The sequence below is a fragment of the Bradysia coprophila genome, unplaced genomic scaffold (assembly GCF_014529535.1).
Source record: "Bradysia coprophila strain Holo2 unplaced genomic scaffold, BU_Bcop_v1 contig_24, whole genome shotgun sequence".
NCBI classification, from domain to species: Eukaryota; Metazoa; Arthropoda; class Insecta; order Diptera; family Sciaridae; genus Bradysia; species Bradysia coprophila.
The window spans coordinates 6,270,058-6,293,720 of NW_023503501.1; the positions used below are offsets into that span (position 1 = coordinate 6,270,058).

General features: G+C 35.9%; 1 protein-coding gene across 6 annotated transcripts; it reads left to right on the forward strand.

Moving 5' to 3' along the window:
- The first annotated feature begins 1,273 nt into the window (after positions 1-1,273).
- On the forward strand, positions 1,274-22,135 carry LOC119078052 (polyhomeotic-proximal chromatin protein-like). Of its 6 annotated transcripts, none has more exons than XM_037185477.1 (8): positions 1,274-1,608; positions 11,928-13,551; positions 13,608-13,700; positions 13,781-14,112; positions 14,173-14,302; positions 14,479-15,241; positions 18,897-19,326; positions 21,052-21,243. In XM_037185477.1, exons 1-8 carry the CDS (start codon positions 1,574-1,576, stop codon positions 21,095-21,097), a joined length of 3,453 nt encoding a protein of 1,150 aa, XP_037041372.1. In that variant the 5' UTR covers positions 1,274-1,573; the 3' UTR covers positions 21,098-21,243. The 6 variants fall into 6 exon arrangements, with proteins under 6 accessions (XP_037041372.1, XP_037041367.1, XP_037041368.1 ...); XM_037185472.1 differs by having other exon boundaries at positions 1,279-1,608; positions 18,897-19,322; positions 21,052-22,135; XM_037185473.1 differs by having other exon boundaries at positions 1,279-1,608; positions 14,482-15,241; positions 18,897-19,322; positions 21,052-22,135.
- The last annotated feature ends 1,528 nt before the right edge of the window (positions 22,136-23,663 follow it).

The window sequence follows — 23,663 nt, forward strand, 5'->3', positions numbered from 1 at the left end:
TTTTACTCTTTACAAGCAGCAATGATTCACATCGTTTGATATAAAATTTCCTTCAACAATCGACAGGTTACTTCAAAAAAGGATTAAAAAATTCCTTAAATTATTCAAAATATTATTCCGATGGTATGCTGTTGTACCATCAGACAGATCTGCAAATTCTTTCATTTTCAACGAAAAAACCAACATGATGAATGATTCATCGATATAAATCGCCGAAAAGTAATTTATTTTTAAATGTAAAATGGCTGTTCTCTCGTTGACGACATTTTTTGTCGACATTTTATTGAATTTGAAAATATAATACAACCGTCGTCGTTCCGTTTAAATTGAATGAATTATGAGTTCTCAAAGAGGTCTCTTGCTTATTCAGCACAAAACGAACATTGCATTATACGGATCCCAACAACAATTCACGTTTTTTTGTGTGTTCTGTCCAAAGTATTTCTTCTACCATGCTATTATAGCTATGAATTAGAACGGAGGAGCTACAACATCGGTATAAACCAATATTTATGCGGTAGAAAAGAGTCTGCAAGCGTTCGTGTTATATTCATTACAGATCGCATGACTGGTTTTTACTGTGGGGCATTTTCAACCAGACTCTGAACATAATTTTTCTCTTCTTGCTGGCCTGTTGTGAAGAACCGACATCGGTGTGTATATATTTCCAATTTAATGTCTGGTTTTTGTACACAGCCGCTTTAATGATTTCGTTTCGGGAACATATATCTCTGTAGACTTGATAAACGAGTCGAATATTATACATTGTATGTGTAATTATATAGTTGTATGTCGTTTTGATCGAGGGAGAGTGAAGAGTACAGACAGATGGGGCAGCAAATGGTGTCAGGTGAGACAGTATACCAACGCGTAGTTATTTGTTATATGGATATATACATTGTTTACCTATACGGTCGGCAGATGTGAAATTATAAAATGAAAATTGGTAGGAATACATTGCTTTCATGCTTACAAAATGCTCATTTCGAATGTATGAGATATATTGGTCTGCGACTGCGCCAGATGGTTTCTACAACGATTGAGGGAATAAACAGATTGTTGTTGGTGCGAGTGAATGCGAAACAAGAGACTTCCAATGGCGGTGAAGAAATTTTTGGCTTTTCAATAAACCCCTCCACATTGTCGCTTTCGAAAAAAAAAACAGAGCGCTGTTTGTATTGCACACAACATTTTTTGTTGTACAAAATACAAATAATTCACATTTGTATTGGTGTTATAATATGAAGTCTGTGTGCCTTGTGACCCTCTGCGAGTTTAGTTTACCATTTACTTTCGAGTTTTATAGATCGGTTGTGAACGCGAAAACGTTTCTTCGGTGGTGGTGTTTTTATTTTTGGATTTAAAGAGCAAAAAAAAAAAACGAACAAGGTCTTGCTAAATTTGTGCAATTGCGAGCTTTATATCGTGTTAAGCATCGTTCTAAAATCTATCGTATATCTGTCAATATTTATGTGAAACTATGAAATGTGGATAAACATCGGCGAATCAATGACATTATTTGTTTATAATAATTTTGTGTTGCACTTTGATTTTGTTAATTTTCATTTGTAATATGGAACGCAGAACTTATCGTTTTTTTACAAAAAGGTATTTTATTTCATTGAGTATTTTCTTCTGTTCTTTTGTTTGATTTCGATTTTTTTAATTTTCTTTTCGTTAACAATCTTGGTTATGCCAAAACATAAAGTTAGTCATCCACCGTATACATTCCTAATGTTCAATTTTTTAAAAAAATATGAAATTTAAACCCGAAAGGAACTTGTATTATATGATTTACTAACATATACAGTCCCCAGTAAACCGGTTTTCGCTTTTAAGAAGACTTGTTATAAAGAAGGTTGGTAATAAAAATTTCTTACATTCGCTCGTAAAACAGTTTGTGTCTGAATGGTTCTGTGTGTTTGCCTGGATATGTGTGTGTGTATTCCCCAGATAATGGTATTGGTGCTGCTGAGTGTATTACAAAATAAAATTTAAAGTCCAACTTTAATGCACACTAAACAATCATTGTGCAAACTGCGCAAACTCTTCCATTTGTATATAAATGAAACGAACTCTCGACTACATTTTTGTTATACCCAGAATCAATATGAGACATTGCATTTTCGCAGTTCATGTCTCCCTAGAGCATTTGTGCAGGTTTCCATAGCGATAAGTAATAACATGGATACGAAAAGCATTGAGTGAGCACAATGTATGGATATATATTTCGCCATACTTTGGATATATACATTAATGGTACAATGGTTACATTACAATGAAGACTAGTCTTACAGCAGCACATACACCACGTTGAATTTGTATAAATGGTTTAAGATGAGAATTTCCATTTTTCGCGATATACTTGCTAGTCAGAATGAAGATTGAAGTTAGTGAAACATGGTAAAAAAAAGCAACAACACCGTTTGGTTATCTGAGACTTACTATAACTACACGGGCTGTGTATCAGAGGGACCTGCATTGTATTTTAATAATATTTTTTTTTAACGATGGTTACATATACAAAATGGGGTCTTTCTCGATAAATATAACTCTGCTGTTGATGTTTCGATTATGCATTCAACTGTTGTCGCTTTTTTTATATATCGTCGTATTGTGTGCAAATATAAAATACAATCTGGCATGAGAGCCATATTACTATACACATTCATAATGTTGGCTTTGTCGAGTGTGACATTATGAAATCGAATATGTTTTATGTTTATGGTGTATTTTAGTTGTGAGCTGTGATTTGTATTTTGATAAAAATTTTGCAATTTTGCTTTTTAAAAGGTAAATGTGAGACTATTACCTTCAAAAAAAAAAAAAACTTTGATTGCATGAGTTGTACATTTCTTTGAATACTCAAATCTTACTTCGAATCTGTCCCTAAAAAGTCTGCCGGATAATGCCTTCTTTTCGATTAGCACCGTTTCATTTTGATTCCGAATTAAACGAAATTTGTGTGTGAGTACTGCATAAAAACCGGAAACAATTTCCTTTAAACTTTCTAACGAATTTTTTTAGTCCTTCTTTGATGTTGACAAAACGTTGTATTGCTTTAACTTGACCAAAATTGTTGAAAAAATTTCTTTTATTGAACCAATGGCCTGTCGTCAAAGGCGAAGCTTAATTTTGCGAAAACTTAAGGCTTATTTTTCTGAATTTTTATCATCAGAGAAATGAAGCCATAATGAAACCGGCTAGCATACCACTACAACTGCACTTGTCGACTCAGTTACTTCCCATGAACTATATATTTTCAAGATATATGTGAATCCAACCGGTGAAAAATTGGAGTGAAATTTACCGGCAAGTTTCATACAGATTTTTTTCCGATATTGGTAAATGTAACGTATTTGTCTGAAAATGTAACATTTGCCGGTAATTTCATACAACGTTTTTAGCGGTTAGATTTGTATGCGACTTATCTGTAAATGTAACGTTTACCGGTACATTTCATATAAAGTTTTTTCCGGTGGTGTTTGCATGCAATTTATCTATAAATGTAATGTTTACAGGTAAATTTCATTCAAACATTTTACCGGTTGAATTTACAAACCTGAACAAAATCTTTTACTTCATTAGTCTGAACATAAACTTTAAGTAAGAATTAGAATACATTTGCCAATGCTGCAGCATCTTCGTTTGTCGTCGTGAACAATTAAGAGGTTCCGAGCGTACGCTGAAATCGTAGCCTACATTTCTGCGTTTCGAAATTTTTGATCGCTGATATCTTTTTACGAGAGCCCTTTTTGAAAAATGTACGACCACATTTTCGAGTAAAAATATGTCAGCTTTGAATAAAAAATAAAATTGTCTGTGAAAGTTTCATGTGCTTTGAGAAAACTGTACCGATGCCCCAAATTTGCATATTTGTTTTTTGATGATTTCTCTTTAATGGTTTTACTTTTTCAAAAAAAGATTTTCGTTCAGAGAAATCATCAAAAAACGAATATTTTTGCACACAAATGTAGGCTAGAATTTTGCCAAGGGGTGAGCGCTCTTAATAATTATAAATAGTCAATTGGTAAAAGTCCTAGATTTGATTAATAAGTTATAATATCATTGATGTCGACTTATTACATAAAAAATTGCATATCATGTGTAGTCGTCTGGTGACTAAGCAATCTTCACCAAAAAGTCATAATTACGACTATTTGAATACATCTGTTAGTTTTAGCATATTCTGAAATATTGAGGAAAACTGAAGTAGCCCAACCCTATTCAGGTTTAGTGTACTACTATAGAAGAATTGGGAATCAGATTTGTTGTGAAATGCATTAATTATTAGAATTGGGTATTAAAAATATTACATTACGTCCAAGGTTCCAAATTTCTATTTTGACGAGTGGGGACGTTATGGCCCGGCCCGAAGGGGACATCAGTATTCCAACTCGTCAAAATAAAAATTTGGAACCTCGTACGTACAGTGCTTTACGTGCTTCTGGTCGGTAAATGCGAAAAATTTACTCAAAAAATTGCATTTACTGACCAGAAGCACGTTAAATCTCATGATCGACTTTTGAATCCAAATCGACTTTTGAATCCAAATCGACTTTTGAATCCCAATCGAGTTTTGAATCCAGATAGACTTTTAAATGCAAATCGACTTTTGAATCCAGATCGACTTTTGAATCCAAATCGACTTTTGAGTCCAAATCAACTTTTGAATCCAAATCAACTTTTGAATCCAAATCAACTTTTGAATCCAAATCAACTTTTGAATCCAAATCGACTTTTGAATCCAAATCGACTTTTGAATCCAGATCGACTTTTAAATGCAAATCGACTTTTGAATCCAAATCGACTTTTGAATCCAAATCGACTTTTGAATCCAAATCGACTTTTGAATCCAAATCGACTTTTGAATCCAAATCGACTTTTGAATCCAAATCGACTTTTGAATCCAAATCGACTTTTGAATCCAAATCGACTTTTGAATCCAAATCGACTTTTGAATCCAAATCGACTTTTGAATCCAAATCGACTTTTGAATCTAAATCAACTTTTGAATCCAAATCGACTTTAGAATCCAAATCGACTTTTGATTCCAGATCGACTTTTGAATCCAGATCGACTTTTGAATCCAAATCGACTTTTGAATCCAGATAGACTTTTGAATCCAAATCGACTTTTGAATCCAAATCGACTTTTGAAACCAAATCGACTTTTGAATCCAAATCGATTGAATCCAAATCGACTTTTGAATCCAAATCGACTTTTAAATCGAAATCGACTTTTGAATCCAAATCGACTTTTAAATCCAAATCGACTTTTAAATTTTAATCGACATTTTTACTTCAGTTTAGCATCAGTTTTCCGACCTTCTGTCGTTCAATCATTCAAGTTTTTTTTATATCTAATGCTTCATTCCCGAAATGTTTTCATTAATATCATTGTCTCTCATGGACATTATAGCATCATTGAAGTTGACTTGATTACATAAACACAAGACGACAGTGTGGTATTGCATTAAATTCTAAAAAAGAACTTAAGGGTCGATAAAAAATTTGAAACGAAAAATCGAAATGTTAGCCACATCCATTATAAAGACATATATAAAAAGAGCTCGTTAACCTAGACTGATTAATAAATTAAATTATTTTCCGACATCTGACACGCTGCATCTACTACCATCTATTATCGAACACGATAACAGAAGAACCAATTTTTTCCCAAAGATGATAAGAGATTTTGCACAAAGATATTCTCTGTTCTTAAACTTTTTTTTGTTAAAAAATCGATTGTAGACGAAACATTGAATAAAACTACGAGAAAAAGTTGGAATGTGTTTACCAGATACAAAGTACGTCTTTGTCTGTTGGTAACACACTAACAGAAAAACCATCAACTAACTCAGTTATATTATGAGTCGTTATTTCATTAAATGGAACACTTGTTTACAGCCCCCATGTATGCGATTCTACACACATGTCGAATTCCTTATAAATCTCCGTATAATCTCCAATACAACACTCCATAGCCAATGCCACCATAAATCGTATATATACTTATATGGACATTATAACCGGTTCTGCTCGCCAGTTTCTTCTCGCAAGTTTTAAATTCACAATGTCAGACCATTAATGAAAAAAACACAGCTCTGTGTAAAATGTCGTTAGAACAAAGGGCTGAGGTTTTTCCTCTTTTTTTATGTTTGAGCTTTAATAGTTTCGTGTTCACATGCAGTTTTAATTTGTTCATGTTCAGTTAGTGGACTTAACTAATGCGAAAATGGATTTTTTTTTTAAGTTTATTGTATGCAAAAACAATAGCAACATCAGGCGATATCTAAAGCGAATATGCATCAATGGGTAGTAGTTTGATGAAATTATTTTATTGAATGGGAATCCAAATGAATGGTTTGCATAATTCGGTTACAACCTACGTCCTAGCGATGTTAGTAACCACCAAATTTTCATTTTTAAAATGCGAATTCGAAATTCTTTACCAAGGCATATTTAAAATGTTCCGACGGCCATTCGTACAAGGAATCTCTCCCCCCCTTTCCTACTATAGTGTCTGTGAGCATAAATAAAACCCCACAGAGCCTACAAATATGTGAGTTGCTTTCGTCATAGTCTTCGTCATAGCAACTCGTTTCAATAACGTCTCGACAATAAGAAAAGTAGACAAATAACTCTTCATGTTTGTGGTGTGAATAACCTTATTTTCTTCACTGAAAATAACTTTTTGTCTATTGACTGTTCAGTTTAGAAAATGACTGCTTTCTCTTCCGATGGCAGGAAAAAAGTCATATCGAATTGATGTTTTTTTTTTTCGTGTGAGGGGTATGAATAATCAATACTCTCTCTAGCAAACAAACTCTCTGAAGAAATCGAATTAGGGAGCAAAACAAGTCTGAAAAACTCCACTTCTTAATAAAGCTTATAAAACAAAGAAGCAGAGATTCACGCACGTCTTTACCACCTTAACAATTATAGTTTGTTTGTTAGAGAGAGAGTGTTGGAATATAGTATTTCCATCACTCCAAATACCTTTTGTCTGTTGACCATTCAGCCTTCAACCTTCTATCCCGTGGTGAAAAAATTGAACATTTCTCACCTGCATTGATGTTTTCATTTTGTGGATTCGCACAGATGAAAAACGTTGTGTTAACCTTTGGGTAAAATAGGAAATTTTAACTTGAGCAATTTCGATCTGGATGAAACTTCGCTCTTGTTGGAAATTTCCTATCTTCTCTCGGGGAACAAATAAAATTAAATTAATGTTCACCGACTCTAATTTTGCCGATTGCCACACCTTTTCGTTGGTATCATGTATGGTAAAGAAAATGGCCCATAATAAAGAAATGAAAAATTCAAAATTCTTCCTCCAAAGCTCATTTGAATTAATTATGATTTGAACGTAAACCACCCTTTCTAACCATACTAATTTTTGATGTTTATTCGAGTCTGTAACGTGTTTTTTTTTATAAACTCAAATAGTATACGCAACACACATCATTTTTGCTACCTACCTACATCTACCCCTGCCAATCAATCGATCGATCACCCCAAATAAAGTTAAAGGAAATAGAACGAAAAAAAATAATGGATTTTTTGCCATTTTTCATTTATAATAACAACTAACAGAGAAGAAAAAAAAATCAGTACGGTGTACGGTAGAGAATGCAATAATGCAATTTCTATTCATCTTTGGGATTAAATAGAAAATGGAACCGAAGAGTAATTTGTTTCATTTCGAAATGTTGTATCTGAAATGATATTTTTTCTGAAATCTATTCATTTTCTGGCAATATAGATGTTTGAAAGGCAATTTATATTATTCTTAGTATTGTAAAATTGACTTTTATAATTAGGCGAAAATGATTTGTAATCAAAAACTTCAAGAAACACATTATTCATGTGATATTTTTGAATTAAGACGAATCGATACAATGCTAAATTGTAGTCTACGTTTGTGCGTATTGTGTCTTTGATATCCTTTTACTAAAATTTGAGTTAATGTCAACCAAATTTGTGTCTTGGTTCGCTTCAGATCTGTTATCAGATGGTCCACTGCAATGACATTCTAGGTCAAAGTTCTAAACACCTCTCAGTTTCACAAAGGAACTGACGTCAAAACTGGTATTCGTCACAAAGAAATTCTGTTAAAATTCTCGACTTTGCCATGTTCAAAATAACTCAACTGTGATAAAACGTATTTTGAATTAATTGCAACGCCCCAAGTCCATTACTCTTTCAACTCTTTTAATCATGCATGATTTAAATATCTCTTTCTCATTTGCACTCACGATATTTACGCAATATATATATAAAGGGGACCTGACCCGTATTGGCAATTCGCTGTTCGTGGTATATTAATTAATATATCTGCAAGCAAATTTAAGAAATTTTCAGCAGCATCACTCCGCTTTTTATGTGTAGTGTTGATTTTCATGTGGTTTAGAGTGAATTGGATTGATACCCGTGTAAACCTGACTCCAGTAGTTTTACTGAGACTAATGAACGTATTGAAATTGAGATCGTGAATCGACTCTTATTGTGGTATTGCGGTTTTGAGCAGAATTTCAAAAACATTTCTACAATGGATATCGCAATCGAATACACTGCTAGAAGTTGTAATTCGATGGCTGTAACCCGACAATGTTTGGAGACGTTATAACGAACTTGAAAGCCATTTTTTGAACTTGCAATTATTTCGATCCATTAAAGAATAAAAGGAAATGTTCAACAAAATGATATAGTTGTAAGTGCCGTTGAACCCTGAAAGCTATTGTCTATAGTACATGCAATGATTTCAGTTAAACCTACAGTTTTAAATAATTGCACATTTTTACAATGTTATCTGTGTTGGATTTACAGATTTCCAAAAATAGTTACTAAACCAGAGAGATCCAAAATATGTAGAACTTTAATCAAAAACGTCTTCTTTAGCTAAACATTACAATTAGACTGACTTGCTCACTATGATTCAACATGAAATGAATTACGATTTGGTGAACTAGATTTCACCAAATCCAACGTACTCCCTTCAAGTTCAATCGTCCGTTCACAAGCGATCCAAAATCGATCAATGGTCGCCTGAGTCGTAAACTAAATTGCTCAATTTCGTGCACATTTTCTATATTCCAATCGTTATTCCACGCCATAATGCTTGCCGTTTCTATGTCACCCGTCTATTCTCGTTTTTCTCACGGAAATCAGCTGGACTATAGCTGGCTACTCCCAACATCACTAATACTGTTATACTCGTTTTCCAAGTCCTTAATTCGAGTTTCGTAAGTCCGATTCCGTAATCCGAGTTCCGTATTTCCATCTCGGTAATCTAATTCTGTAGTTTCCAATTCTGTATTCCGTAACTTCCTCACTTGTAATTGTCATGACTTCCTCAACTGTACTTGTTGCAACTTCCCCGAATGGCAGCATCTTTTAAGACTTTTCTGCAATCGTATTACAAGTTTCCGTACAATCGTATCATAATTTTCCTTCATTTCTGTTTGTCGAAATAAATATGTCCTGGGCCCATAACCTGTTAGATTTACAGATTTCCAGTAATAGTTAATAAACCAGAGAGATACGAAATAGGTATAACTTTAATGTTAAACGACTTTTTTAGCTGAATATTACAATTAGACTGACTTGCTCACTATGATTCAACATCAATAGAATTACGATTTGGTGAACTAAATTTGAGCAAATCCAACATACTGCTGGTGCCTTGAATAGTGGGATTGCGTCTACTTGCTATTCGGTTTAGGTTTCAAATGTATCCAAGAAGTTATAGGCACAATGTTTCACAGATTCTGGAACACAGAATGAATCCCTGCTGTTAAGTCTGGATCTGTAGATATATTAGTTTGAAGTCAAATGAGGATTCCATTTCTTCTAGCGGGTGAAAATAAAATCTCTTTTTCTTTTCAACGGAGTCCCTTTGACTTCAAATGGATTTATCTATAGATACAAACCTGATAGCAGAGATTCAATTTGTGTTCCATAGTTGTTCGGATTTATGTAACAACTAGACGTACTTTTAAAAAGAAGTCGCATTTAACGGACATTTTCCTTATGCAAAGTTTAATATTTCTTCAAGATAGGCAATTCAAATGAAATGTTAGTTTGATTTTGAATATAGCCAGCCATTTCATAACGAAACGTTTTACCGCTCGGAACATCTCCAAATTCTAATGGTTGCATTTCAGAATCACTGTACCTACAAAGGGCTCATATTCGAGAATAGCCAAACGCTTTGCATTATCCTCAACCAAATATGATGTATTGTGCCCTCTTACCTACTACTACCAATTAGAATTAACAAAAGGCTTTATACGAAGCCAAACGTGCTTATCTCTATCTCATACTGGTTCACTTCAAGAATATTTTCATTGAATTAAATACGTTTCAGTCCTTTTGATATCGTAATACGTTTAGGTTTATGGCGTACTGCTACTCTTTCATTCGTAAATAAATATGCAAACGTTCATTACATAATTCAAAGCATGTTTGTGGCTGAACATTACATGTTCTTTATGAATACTCGGTAAAGAGCCAAGTGTCTTATTAAGCATACCTCTAATATGCCAACCGAAACGCTTCATACAGAGTCAGATTCAGTTGAAAATCTAACGTATATAACCCGGCTTATATTAATGAGACGCAAAGTATGGCAGCGTTTGAATTTGATTGTTCACGATGTACGGCTCTATATATATACCTTCTTGTTAACTCAACACATCCCATTAAATTTATGCGATGCATGTGAAAACTGAAGCTAAACGACGCGACGATACGTATACCGTACACATGCCGAAAATTTAAATTTTACACCTTTTTTACTGCCATTCGCTCTTTTAATTGACTTAATGGCAATGATGATACCTCTCTCACTTTTATCGCAAGTAGATTTCATTGTATCGTGTCAATCTATTGGGTAATTTGCACACGAATATTTTCGCTCAATGCGGCTTAGTAAAAGAAAGTTTGGGGGAAAAAAATTTGGAAACAAAATGTGCTGTCTCCTGGTTTCCAGAATTTTTTTTTCACAAACTTTCTTCCATACCAAAAAATTGGCAAAGAAAGATGATGAGGGAGTTAAGTTCAACATGAGAGAATTGCAGACGTGACGTACTGTATAAACGATACCTAAAGCCCATCGAGAACATTGCTATAAGCTAAATCCTACAACTAACAAAACTCTGGATTTATTCATTTAAACGAAAGTGTTTCTTGTTCTAATTAGCATTGTAATTTCGAAAATGTGCACCTGCTGCACCACTCATAAATTATTAGAACACAGTTTCCGTTTCTGTGTAGCTTGCTATACTACATTATCAAGTACACGTTTTCTGTTGCGATTTGTTAATTATTATTGCAATTCCCTTTATGTTGAACATATATATGTTAGACAAACACTATACGATTTCAAGTGGAAACCATCGATTTCTTTCGATTTCGTTTATCCTATTATATGATCATCGAAATATTCAAGTATCATCATCATCATAAGGACCTACATGGTATCAATGCAACGATAAAAACCATTTGAATGAATATCAATGTTTGTCTGTTGTTGGAATGAAATGTGCGCTGCGAGCGTGATATGTACGTATACGTACACTCTCTGTGATATTAAGGGAAAGAATTCATAAATAAATATTATTTTCGTTTCAACCCCATCCGAAGCCAAGCAAGGGAGAAAAAAAATATTTGGAGTGTATATGCTCTGAGCTACAAGCAATATCAATGGCAGACACATTGTCGGCTGTTGTGTTGAGACATTAGATGGTAGGGTCACACCATCGGGGCGTAAATCATTTGTTATGTGACACTTTCGAATTTTGATATTGCACTCCGGTTCACTCGTATATATTTGAGCCAACGAAAGAAATTTATTGCAAATTTTATAATTAAAATTGTTCTCAACTTTGTCCTAATTTTGGTTTTTCTCAATTATTTTTCCAGATCAGAGCACTACAATAACCTCCAAAAAGAAGAAGAGAAATTGAATAATTCGATTAACAACAACAATTTACAAGTAGCGTCTGGTGGTGCCAGTCCTCTAAAAGATCATTCGAATATACAAAATAATCGTGTGCCTACATCAACTGCCAGTGAAACGTCCCGAGTAGAAAGTAGATTGGAAAGTACCAACACGCAGCCAACGGAACAAAATCAGAAAAATTCACCTTCACAGCCACAACAACGTCAACAACCGGCAGTATCATCACCAAATGTTCTAGCTAAGACTTACACCACAAAGAATACGGTTACGTCTACGCAATCATCGACTACATCGCACGTACAATCAAACACAACTACTACATCAAGCAACGAACGACCTCTAAAGTGTCTTGAAACCCTTGCCCAAAAGGCAGGCATAACCTTTGACGAAAAATACGAAGTAGCTAGTACACTCCTTACGCTGGAGAAATCACAGAGCCCCGCGCAGCAGGTTGCTGCGCCAACGTCGGTGCCCCTGCAAATATCACAAGAACAGTTGCAACAGCTGTACTTACAGCAAGCATATGGAGGAGCCGTTCAAGTGAAACAGGAGTTTCCGAACCAAACCATTAGCAATATGGAGTTGAAACAACAGATTGCCGACCACAATCAGCAACAAGTACAGCAAATGCAGATTGTCGAAGCACCACCCAGTCCACATCAACCGCCTAACAGTTCAGCGATGTCGATGCCTCAACAGAATCAACAGAATGCCACGATAAACACGATGTCGCCTCTTCAACTGTCCAGTGGTCAAATGCCAGCTGATTGGGGTGGTCGAGTACAAGTTGTGCAACAACAGATCCAAAACCCTCAGTATTTACAAGGAATGTACGGAGCGCCACAAGTTTTAATGAACGGAAACATTTTGACACCTGGACTTGGGCCACAAGTCCAAGTAATTGCTGCCGGAAAGCACTTTCAAGGCGGTCAGTTAACATCTCAAATGCTTGCTCAAGGTAAACAAATGATTGGTAATGGACAGGGATTTAGCGGAACTTACACGCTACCAACCATTCCATCGAGCCAACAGCAAACTTTGCTGTTTAGTCCAGTAAGTGCAGTAAATGTGATCAGCTCACCCCAGCAACAGCAACAACAAAATATTTTACCGGCACTTACGTCTAACCAAGGGAATGCTAACAAGCAACCGACCCAACAAGACTTACAAAAAGCCGCCTTAGGACAAAAAGTCTTGCAAAAAATCACTGCCAATGGAACGCTTAGCAATAATCAAATTCAGGGAAACAATCAGGCCGGCGGTCAATGTGTTCAAGTATCTCAGGCGATGCCCACAGCTCAAATGATCAGTCCAATACAGCAAGCTGGTGCTCAACATATGCAATTCGCTCCGTGGAATGCAATACCACAATTTCAGTGGACCAATGGACTGTCACCGCAGCCTATGTTAGCCCAAAACAATCGTTATATTATCGCAACAAATCAAGATGGAACAGCTGGTCTTCAATTCATTCAACATAATCCACAAACGAATCAAACAATTCAAACGCAACCTCAGACGCAGACCTTAGCACTGTCCAATTTGCAACAAGCTGTACAACAACAACAACAACAACAGCAGCAGGTAGATCTGTGCATTTAGCCATGTAACAATAAATTAATTGACGTTGTTTAATTTAGCAGCAACAACAGCAAGCCCAGCAAGTGCAACAAGCTCAGCAAGCACAACAGGCCCAACAACAAGCACAGCAGAATCAGCAGCAGCAACAACAGGTAATTATTCCGACGATTTTCATTCGCCGATTGCATTTCCTTTCAATTAATTCAAAATCTAATGAAATCGAAACTTTCAGCAACAACAACAAGCGCAGCAACAGCAACAGCAACAACAAAAACGAGCTGAGACTTTAGCACCGAAATTGCAAGCAAATCGTACACCAAATATCCTGCCACAAGGAGCTCAGGGTCAACTTATTCGGCCCGCAAGTTCTGTATCAACTCAAACGGCTCAGAACCAAGCAATGCTGAATCAAAAGCAGAGTAAAATGCGTACCAAACAGCATCCCACTGTTCGGCCAGCCGTTCCCAATTTGAAAACAGATGCGTCAAACCAAACAAAAACTGGAAATATGGCTGGTCAGCAACAACAGAGCGTACACACCGTTGCGACCTCAGCCGGAAACAAGTAAATAACATTTCTAAAGGTGATAGAGCTGTAACTAATCAAGACTTTTTACCATTTTAGGATGGTAGTGTTTGGTGGAACCACCATGATTTCTCAACAAATGCAAAACTCGTTAAACAATGTTGGCAATGATAAGCAACAGCAACAACTACAACAACAGATGAAAGTTCAACAACAACATATGATACAGGTAAGCGGTGGTTCATTAGCCAAGATGTTGAGGGCTCATAACTCTATCGGAGTTGCTACTACCGAGGAATTATGAATCTCGGATAGCAATAACTCTCGAAGGGTAATGACTGTCGGAAACTTTTCGCGCTCGGAATGGTTGCAATGGAAATTTGTTAATGAAAAAATTATTTACAGCAGCAACAACAACAGCAGGCTTTACTGCAGCAACAACAAGCCATTCAACAACAAATACAGCTTCAGCAGCAACTTCAGCTTCAACATCAAATTCAAATCCAACCAGCCCAACAGCAACAATTTAGTATCCAAAGTCAACAGCAACATCAGCAACAAGTGCAAAATCAATTAATTCAACAGCAACAAGCGCATGGAACAATACTTCAGCAACAAATTGTGGTTCAGCCACAGCAACAACAAACCCAAGTCAATCAAATGACAATCACCACATCCAGTCCGAACGTGCAACAACACGTCAACATTCAACCGAAGCCTCCACTCCTCATTAGTCAACAATCCACATCCCAGGCCCAACAAATTGACAATCATCGTCCTGTAATGTCTATGGTTTCCATATCCGGTAACACAACGATGTCCAGCGGACCAACGCTAATGGCCCAATCTCAGCCGATAAATTCAATGTGCCATTTGACCACACCGCTGACATCTCCACCACAAGTACCATTGATACCACCACCGAATCCATTGGTTGCAATGTCTACGCTCTCCGCCGGTCCATACAACAGCAACTCTGTGACAGTTACTCCGAGTCTGGTGCATTCGAACAAAGAGAAAACAAATGAAGTGGCTCCGAATACAGTTTCGTCGGAAAAGAATGCCGATAGTGAAAATGTTCTAAGTACACCCGTGACAACGACGACAACATCAAATGGGGACAGTAAAGAAAATGAAGTTACTCCAATGGACACAACACCAGCTGAAGGTTAGTAGGATCGGCACAAACGGGTAGATCTTGAATAGCATAGAATATAATTGTAAGAATGAGTCCACGACGTTAACTGCACGGGAAAATCGAACATACTTGTACTCACGAGAGATCGAGGTGTGTTTTTTAGCACTTGGGCCAAGGGCTGATAACGTGCCGATTCGGAACATTTTGTGTTAACTATTGCCATAATTTCCTAGCAGTAAATCGTGACAGGACTTCATGTTACGTTTTGGTGCATATCGTATCATCTTTGCTGTTATCGCAAATTGTGCAATATCGACGACCGTAGTATGACTGCATGTGATATACACTTGTATATAGAAGTACACCATGCCTGCAAAATTGTACAACTTACAGTCACATCACCACTTTTTCAGTGTGTAGTAGCGGCACCAGACTCCGGACTGGTACATGTTGGACACATATTGTTCTTTCATTCATAAAAAAGGTTAACAAGGAAATAACCATAGGTGTCCTGTTACATGTCCGGAAACTGGACCGTACTAAAAGCACATTTCTTAACTGACCGCTAGAATTTCGATAGGATTGTTGTAAAATCTGTTATCAATTCCTCCAGATAAGTGCGATGTCTCCTCACATTTCTATGTTTCTACATAACAAAGCACCAGGTAGAGCTCATCAAATAAGCGATGTTGTCTTTTCACAAATTCAGTTACAAAATTATTTATTTGTGGTCTGTGTCAATGGGGAATTGAGCAAAACAAAAAATAAAATGAAAAAGTAGGTTGATAAACAGATGACTTTACCTTCTCGCCTGCAGACTTCTATGGTTTCGATATCATTTTGACAATTAGGTTCTCTCCTAAATTTTTTTAAATTTCATTTATATGTCGAATATTATTTTCAGCGTTTTTAAATTCTAACATACATCAAATTTTTGCTTATTTGTTTTTTAATTGTAAAAATATTGGTAAAGTTAGCAGAATTACCAACGTTCGTCAACATGCGACCAACGCGCCATCTTAATTATTCACAAGAAGCTGTTACAATTTACATATAAAAGTATCAGGATGTTTAGCAAATAATCAAACCAAATATCCTTTAAATTTTAGAATTTGACCTTTTAAATTTTGTTATTTAAATTCGTCACTTTTTCAACTTTATAAAAAAAACAGCACATTTTTTGGCATAGTGTACAATAATTTTTGGTTGCTGTTTGTACATGGAATTGAAATAAATTCATATGCGAGACATTATCATTTCAATAGAAAATGTAAATTGTCTGAGTGGACTGGTTTTGTTGAATAAATTTCGTACATTCAATAAAACAAAGATCAAATGGATATGTGTAACAGAAATGAACTCAACTCTCTTCTCGCGTAGCAGGCAATAATTACGAAAGTAAACACCAAAATTGATTGATCAACGTGTTTACTGAATTTCACTAGAATTAATTTGAATTTAATAGAAGCCACACTGAAGTATTCAGCCAATTCGTTTTAACAACCTAAATCAGTGGAATGTATGTGGAATGTGATTAATTTGAAAATCTCGTTAGTGGCTGGTTCTTAGATGTTAAAAACTATGGTTCATAAATCGAATCTACTACAATTTTTGATCGAAATACGTTCAGCAGAGTTTAAAAAAATCTTTTACTTCTTTTACTCCCGAAGTTACAGAACTCGAAATACATGAGCACAACTAGAAAATTTTGTAAGAAAATGTTAGTCGACTATCATGTGCACTAGAACCATAAAGAATCATGAAAGTCGAAATCAGAAAAGGAGATAACATAAGAGATTATCATGATTATTTATGGTTCTAGTTCAGACTTAGCTGCTTTAGGTGACTTTCCTGTAAGTGACATTAAAGTCGTCGGATTATTCACAAATCAACACTAATACACGCTTATTTTTGATGTCTCTGTCACTGACGAATGAACCCTCCGAAAAAGGTTAATTATCCTAAATAATATTTGTTATCACACACTTACGTCACGGTGAGTGAAGTTATTTCAATCATTTAATTTTTATGGTTACTCTGGACAATACTGTTTTTTACCCATGCGACAAAAAGGACAAAAAAGTTGTAAAATCGGGGGTGTTGCCTGCGGCCAGAGCGTTGCGAGAGCCACAAGTCACTCGCGAAAATGAAATTTCCTACTTTTTCCCGATGTCAACGCAATGTTTTTTACAACCAAGGATCTCGAATCTGACAATTTTCTCGTCTGTTTGAAGAAAAGTATTTTTTTTTCGTTTTATTCGAATTTTTTTGATCCGAGGCGAGGCCGATTTGCCTTATTTTCTCCCCCCAATAAGCCATGAGAAAATTCAGTTTGACGACTGGTTAAATGACATTTCTAGTGAGAAAAGTGCAGCACTTTCTCTCCCATGAGGAGAAAATAGAACATTTCTCATTCAAACAGTCACTTTGTTTATGTTTTCGAAAATGGTATGCCGAATTGATGTTTTCGTTTTGTGGAGAAAAACTGCAAAACACAACATGCACACATGAAAAACGTTGTGTTCACCTCTGGGAGATATACGAAATTCCAACTCAAGCGAAGTTACGGTCATCGCTTCGCTCTGGCCACAAACATCACTCTTGTTGGAAATTCCTATTGTCTCCCCTCGGTACAAAAATAACTATTTCACAACTCAGACGAGAAAATAGCTATTTTCTCACCTCATCTGATACGTATTTTTGATATGCATGTTTGTGAAAAACATGTTGGTAACCTCGGGCAAAAAGTTGGAAATTCTGGTGCTCAAATAAAGAGTGTAGTTGTCGCTTTCCTCACTTACTGTAGGTACTGATATTACAAGCGCAAATGTACCAGCTGGTTTTCATCCGTTTCAAATTCTGCACCTCATTGAAATTCACCCGGTGTAACATTCATTTCCAAAACCGAGCCACCAGAACTCTTTTAATTACCACCAATTCAAGTCATAAAATCGAGAAAAAAAATTCAGACTCGAAATTTCAGTTAAATTTTCATATCAATGAACCACTAAATCCAAACAAATATTACTCCAGTATCAACCGCTGACACCTCTCAACCATAATAAATTAATCCAATTATAGTCATACAGTAAATTCCACTAACATCGCACTTCACACATATTATAATCGTCAATGGTGTACCGAAATCAACTCTCCACTTTTTATTGTGTATATATGACATGGCATACACGAAAGCTTTGCATGTACTAATGCTAACGATATATTCGGTTCTGAGAACAAATATAAATGAACGAGAAATAGAAGTAAAAAAAACCAACAAAACACGAAATTTAATTTTTCTTTCAAAAAACATATTTGCGCAGTTCCGTAAAAGACGCTTTTTTAGCCAGTGAGGTTTTTCGGTGAGAGAGCGAAACGAGGTGAATCATGAAGTGTTTTCAATTAATATTATACACATCGTCATAATGTGTTCGTCGTTTGAGCTCGAAACAATAAACCAACATCGCATTTGAATATTACATATTCGGTTAGTTTGCGTCAATATAGCAATTCATTTACAATAAAAAAATTTCTATGTATAACACTCTCGGTTGACTTTATAATATATTTATCCGAAATATCATTGATGGCATGTGTTGTGTACAAAAAATTAATATTTTTTTTTTATCATGAAAATTGTGCGTGTAAACGATGCAAACTAATGAAATCATTTTTATTCCATCAGGTGATGATGCATCGCAAACGGATTTAAAATCTAATACGGATACAACAGCAATCACAACAACAACCAGTACACCATCAACCACTGCAGTAAAACTTGAAAGCATATCGTCATTGACAACATCGACCAGCAATTCAACATTGACGACATCAACAACAACGTCCGTTGCAGATGCAAATGATAGTTGCATTGGTGGCACCGGCAGTAGTGGCAGCATCGTAACCAACGGTACAACGTGCAATGCGGCTTCATCGCCGAGCAGTAATTTGCTCAACAATAACAATAAAAATGAAAAAGGTCTGCCCAAAGCAATGGTGAAACCGAACGTTCTGACCCATGTGATTGGAGACTTTGTCATACAGGAAGCGAACGAACCGTTCCCGTTGACCCGACAACGTTATCCGGATGATGCGGCTGATGAACCGCCAAGTAAGTTTATATCTTTTATGATCCGTTCGAATATCGAAATAAATGTTATATTGATGCACCTCCTGCACCGACACCCTTCAGCGATTAATGTTCCGTTTCGTGTATAGAGGAATGAAAAAAAAAAATTGAATAACTATGAGCATGTCATTAAGTGAATGCTATTCAAGTGACCCATATTTTGCCAATTTTATATGTGGCACTTCACAAAATCATGGCTTCGATTGTGTATACACACCGTAGATATATATATCACGAGTATGGCTTGCTGTATCGATTTATTGAATATTTGATGTAACATTGAACATGTGAACGAGGCATTTTAACATTATTATCGGTGTTTGTATGATTGAATGAAACGATTTAAAGCTCGTGAATAATGAATTGTGAAGATAAATTTAAATTATTTTTCTGTTTCCTAAGAATTTCGAACTAGCGCTTTCACTGATATGTTAAACAGAATGTTTAGCTAAAATGTAGTAAAGCGTAGGATCGAAATTTTGAATGGCAGTTTTAAGAATGGAAATCTTTTTGCAAGTTAAAAAAGCTTCTGAGATCTGAGGTCATCACTGCTTCATTCCATCGTGTAAAGCGATTTATTATTCATCTTGCACACCGCACTGCTCCTAGCATGAACATAAAAAAAATGCTTAGGCTGATGAAATCACTGTTAGCACTACGTTACTTTTGTAAAGATAGATAACTTGTATCAAAAGCTCTATACCAGGCAAAAGATCAACATTTTTTGTCTGTCAAAAAAAGTCCCAAACATCCACCGTTTTCAAAACGTAAACAAACTGGAGCTCTTAGGGACCTTTTTTGACAGATAAGAAATGTTGATCTTTTGCCTGGTATAGAGCCTTTGCTTGTACTCGTTGTATGAGTTAAAACATAGAATCGTAAGGATCCTATGCAGTAGCTCTTATCACAAGAGCCTCCAAATTTGACACTTGTCAGTTCGGTGTTCATGCTCAGAGTGCTGTGCATTGCGTCATGCTGTGAAAAATTCGCTCCAATTCAACTGAGCTCTTCAATTGCATCTTCGATCAGATTTGTGGACTGCAGTCGTGTTAAGCCAAAAAACCGTACCGCATATTGTTTGTGCGCTTTGAAGAGCTTTCGAAATCTTAGAGCTTCTTTTGGATGCAATTGAATAAGTGGACTACAAACGAAGCTAAAAGCTATCGGAAGAGCCCCTTATGGTGTTTTGGATTGCTAATCCAAATCGAATATCGTTATGTTCGTTGTGACGTGTGTAGAAGACTTTGTGATCTCAGTTCAGTAGTTTTGTCTCAGTAATTTTTTCAACCGGTGGAGCAACCGGTATTGAGACTCAGTAGTTTTTATGCCACACGAATGAAATTGTTTGGAAACGACTTTGGAGGCTCTCTTATTCATTTATCAGGTGCTCATGACATGAGCCTCATGTAACTTACGCTTCACACGTCTTTTCTGAAGCCACTTCTTTGTTGGTACAATTTACACAAGTCACAGGATGACGCACTGTTCTCAGTTAATGGTACCCTGGGTTCCATGTTCTCCATGAAACCCTTTTTTGGGTGCAACTCATTTTCAGCAGCTTTTTTGCAACTCTTGTAACTGGTTCGTCCCTCGAATAATCCTTATCTTCTCTCAAGTTTTCTTGGATCAATTATAACGCGGAATTTTCTATATTCTAACTGAAACCACCTTAAGTACCACTTAACTAACGAACAATTTTGTGCATTTTTAGAAAAACGCCAAACCATCGAAGCCGTCGAAAAACCATCGTCCTGTGAAAATTGCCGCAAACTAGAAAAATCGTCGAAAAAGAAGAAGCAATACTGTTCTCAAGCCTGTGCCAAGGCAGCAAACAAATCAACCGACGATCAATCAACACTACAATCACCCGACCAAACCACACCGAACGAACCGACATCGAACGGTAATTCTCAAAAGCAACAAGCGAATGTATCGCGTACCCAGACCAATGACACAACAAACGCATCTGATAGCAGCACGAATGAAAAATCAGCATCGGAAGTGGTGGCAAAATGGACCGTTGCGGAAGTGTGTGAATTTATACGTAACTTACAGGAATGCAGCACCCATGCTGAAGACTTTGAGAATCAGGAAATTGATGGTCAAGCATTGCTACTGTTGAAGGAAGACAATTTGGTGAATGTGATGCAAATGAAATTGGGTCCGGCTGTTAAGTTAGTGGCACGCGTAAGGGAAATGGTTGAAAAGAATCAAGAGCAGTAGATTGTACGCTATGACGATTGCAGAAAGTGGTTTTTTGTTGTTGTCAGGAGCGAAGAAAATGCAATTTTGTAGATATCTGTAGTGTAAATAAGACACGGACATTATTGCTCTGGATAGGTATTATAATTGTAGTGAGTACGAAGAACATTTTCATTTTAATTAATTAATTAATCAATTGTAACTAGTGATAAGTTTAAGTAGAACAACAAGAAACATTTATTTATCGTAAAAGTTTAAGGTTACAAATGTACTTGATAATATGCACAGCTTCAGACCAGCATGCTAACAATTTTTAAAGATCTACGGAACAAAGAAATATTTTAACACTCAATAGGACAAAAGAATTGGCCGATGTTTTTTCCCCGGAAAACTTTTTTTTTTGAGTCTGTAATTTGAACATGTCTGCAACCATTAACAATTTTAAGTTGAATTTGTACAAAATTTTTACATTTTTTACGGTCATTCGTAATGATGTTAGTAAATATCTCGAAATTGAAAAATGGAATTGTGAATTTTCACCGGAGGAAATGTTGTACATTCGGAAAGTAATAAATTTTTTAAAAATTGTAAAATCTTAGTGTTTTTGTTACATTTTATTTTTGAACGTGTTTTGTTGTACACTTTTATAGCCTTAAGAGTCAATAGGCAATTTTTAGAGCTAGGCGTTGAATGATTCAAGGGACGTTTACTTACTCAGAAACCGGACAAATTTTTTCTTGAAACAACTTCGGTTTCATGCTGGAACTGGTCAAAGTTGGTCTACATTTGGGTAGTCGAAATCGTTTTTGATTGATATCTCTCACAATAAGAAACGGGTTTATCTGAAATTATAGTAGTTCTTAGGCATTTCCGAAACACAAACTTTGCACGTTTTAAAATTTCAAAAATCTTCGTGTGAACGGTGTAGGTGGCGACCTTAGATCATAGAATAAAAAATTACAAACTTCTCAATGTATTTACAAAAAAAACTACAGACGATTCATGACACCCTAAAATTTATCGCTCCCACTCATCCAGGAATCCACAATTTTGGTTCAACTACTTAAACTACTTCAACTACTTAAATCATTGCTTCAATTTATTTTTTTCTGACCTATGAGTTTTTTTTTGTGTCTAATGCTGTTTATTTTCGAAAGATATTAAAAATATATAAATTGATGATTGATGAATTATTGACGGTCTCTGACGTGCCAGTACATTTCTGAAAATAATTCTTCGTCGTCGAGATTTCTCTTCATAAGATCGTTTTTAACGGCCGATAGTGCGGTGCAACTAATGATATGGTCGGATGTCTGCTCGCTTCGATTGCAAAATGGACATTGTGAATTGCTTTTTACACCGATTCGATTGAGGTGTTTATATAACAGATCATGACCAGTCATTTTTCGGAAGTTCGCTACGTAGATCTTCCTGGTGGTAGATTTTATGTTGCGAAAGCTTGATCGGTGACGATTTTCTCGGTAATCTTTTGCCTAATTTCCTTTTTTGCAATTTTGAATTTTCTTTGATGCGATCTTCGTTTCTTTTTCGTTGTGAATCGACGGGTCTTCGATTGGGTAGGAATATCATATTTTCTGTGGAGTGCTTTTATGTTGTCTATGAATGAAACTTTCGACCTAAGTTCATTTTCGACCGGATTGAGGTTGTTCCAGAGACAGTTCGGTATTCTGCGAATCCGTTCATACATTTTTAAGGCAGCTTCTTCACAATGTGATTCGATCGGTCTGATTTTGCTGAACATTTCCATTGCAGTAATCGGAGTGGATTTGACGCCTCCAGTTATGATTCGAAGTGCCTTATTTTGAACGATTTCCAGCCTTTTCTTCTGAGATTTACTAGCACATATAAGCAATTCGCATCCGTTCATTAACACTGGTAAAATGTATGTTTTGTATGTTAATGTTAAAGTGTCTTTTGATGCGCCCCATTTTGTGCCAGCTAATCGTTTTAGTATTTTCAATCTCTTCTCTGATTTGGTGATCAACTCGGTTATGTGCGATTTGAAAGACAAGCGTTGGTCGAGCTTAACTCCTAGGTAGCGTTGTTCCGTTGTCTCTTTAACTTCTTCGTTGTTGTAGAATAAATTGAATTTTCTACAGT

Coding starts and splice junctions, on each gene's coding strand:
- LOC119078052 (XM_037185472.1), top strand. CDS start 1,574: ATGGAACGCAGAACTTATCGTTTTTTTACAAAAAG. Junction 13,552..13,607: donor AACAACAACAACAGCAGCAG/GTAGATCTGTGC, acceptor TGTTTAATTTAG/CAGCAACAACAGCAAGCCCA. Junction 14,113..14,172: donor GCGACCTCAGCCGGAAACAA/GTAAATAACATT, acceptor TTACCATTTTAG/GATGGTAGTGTTTGGTGGAA.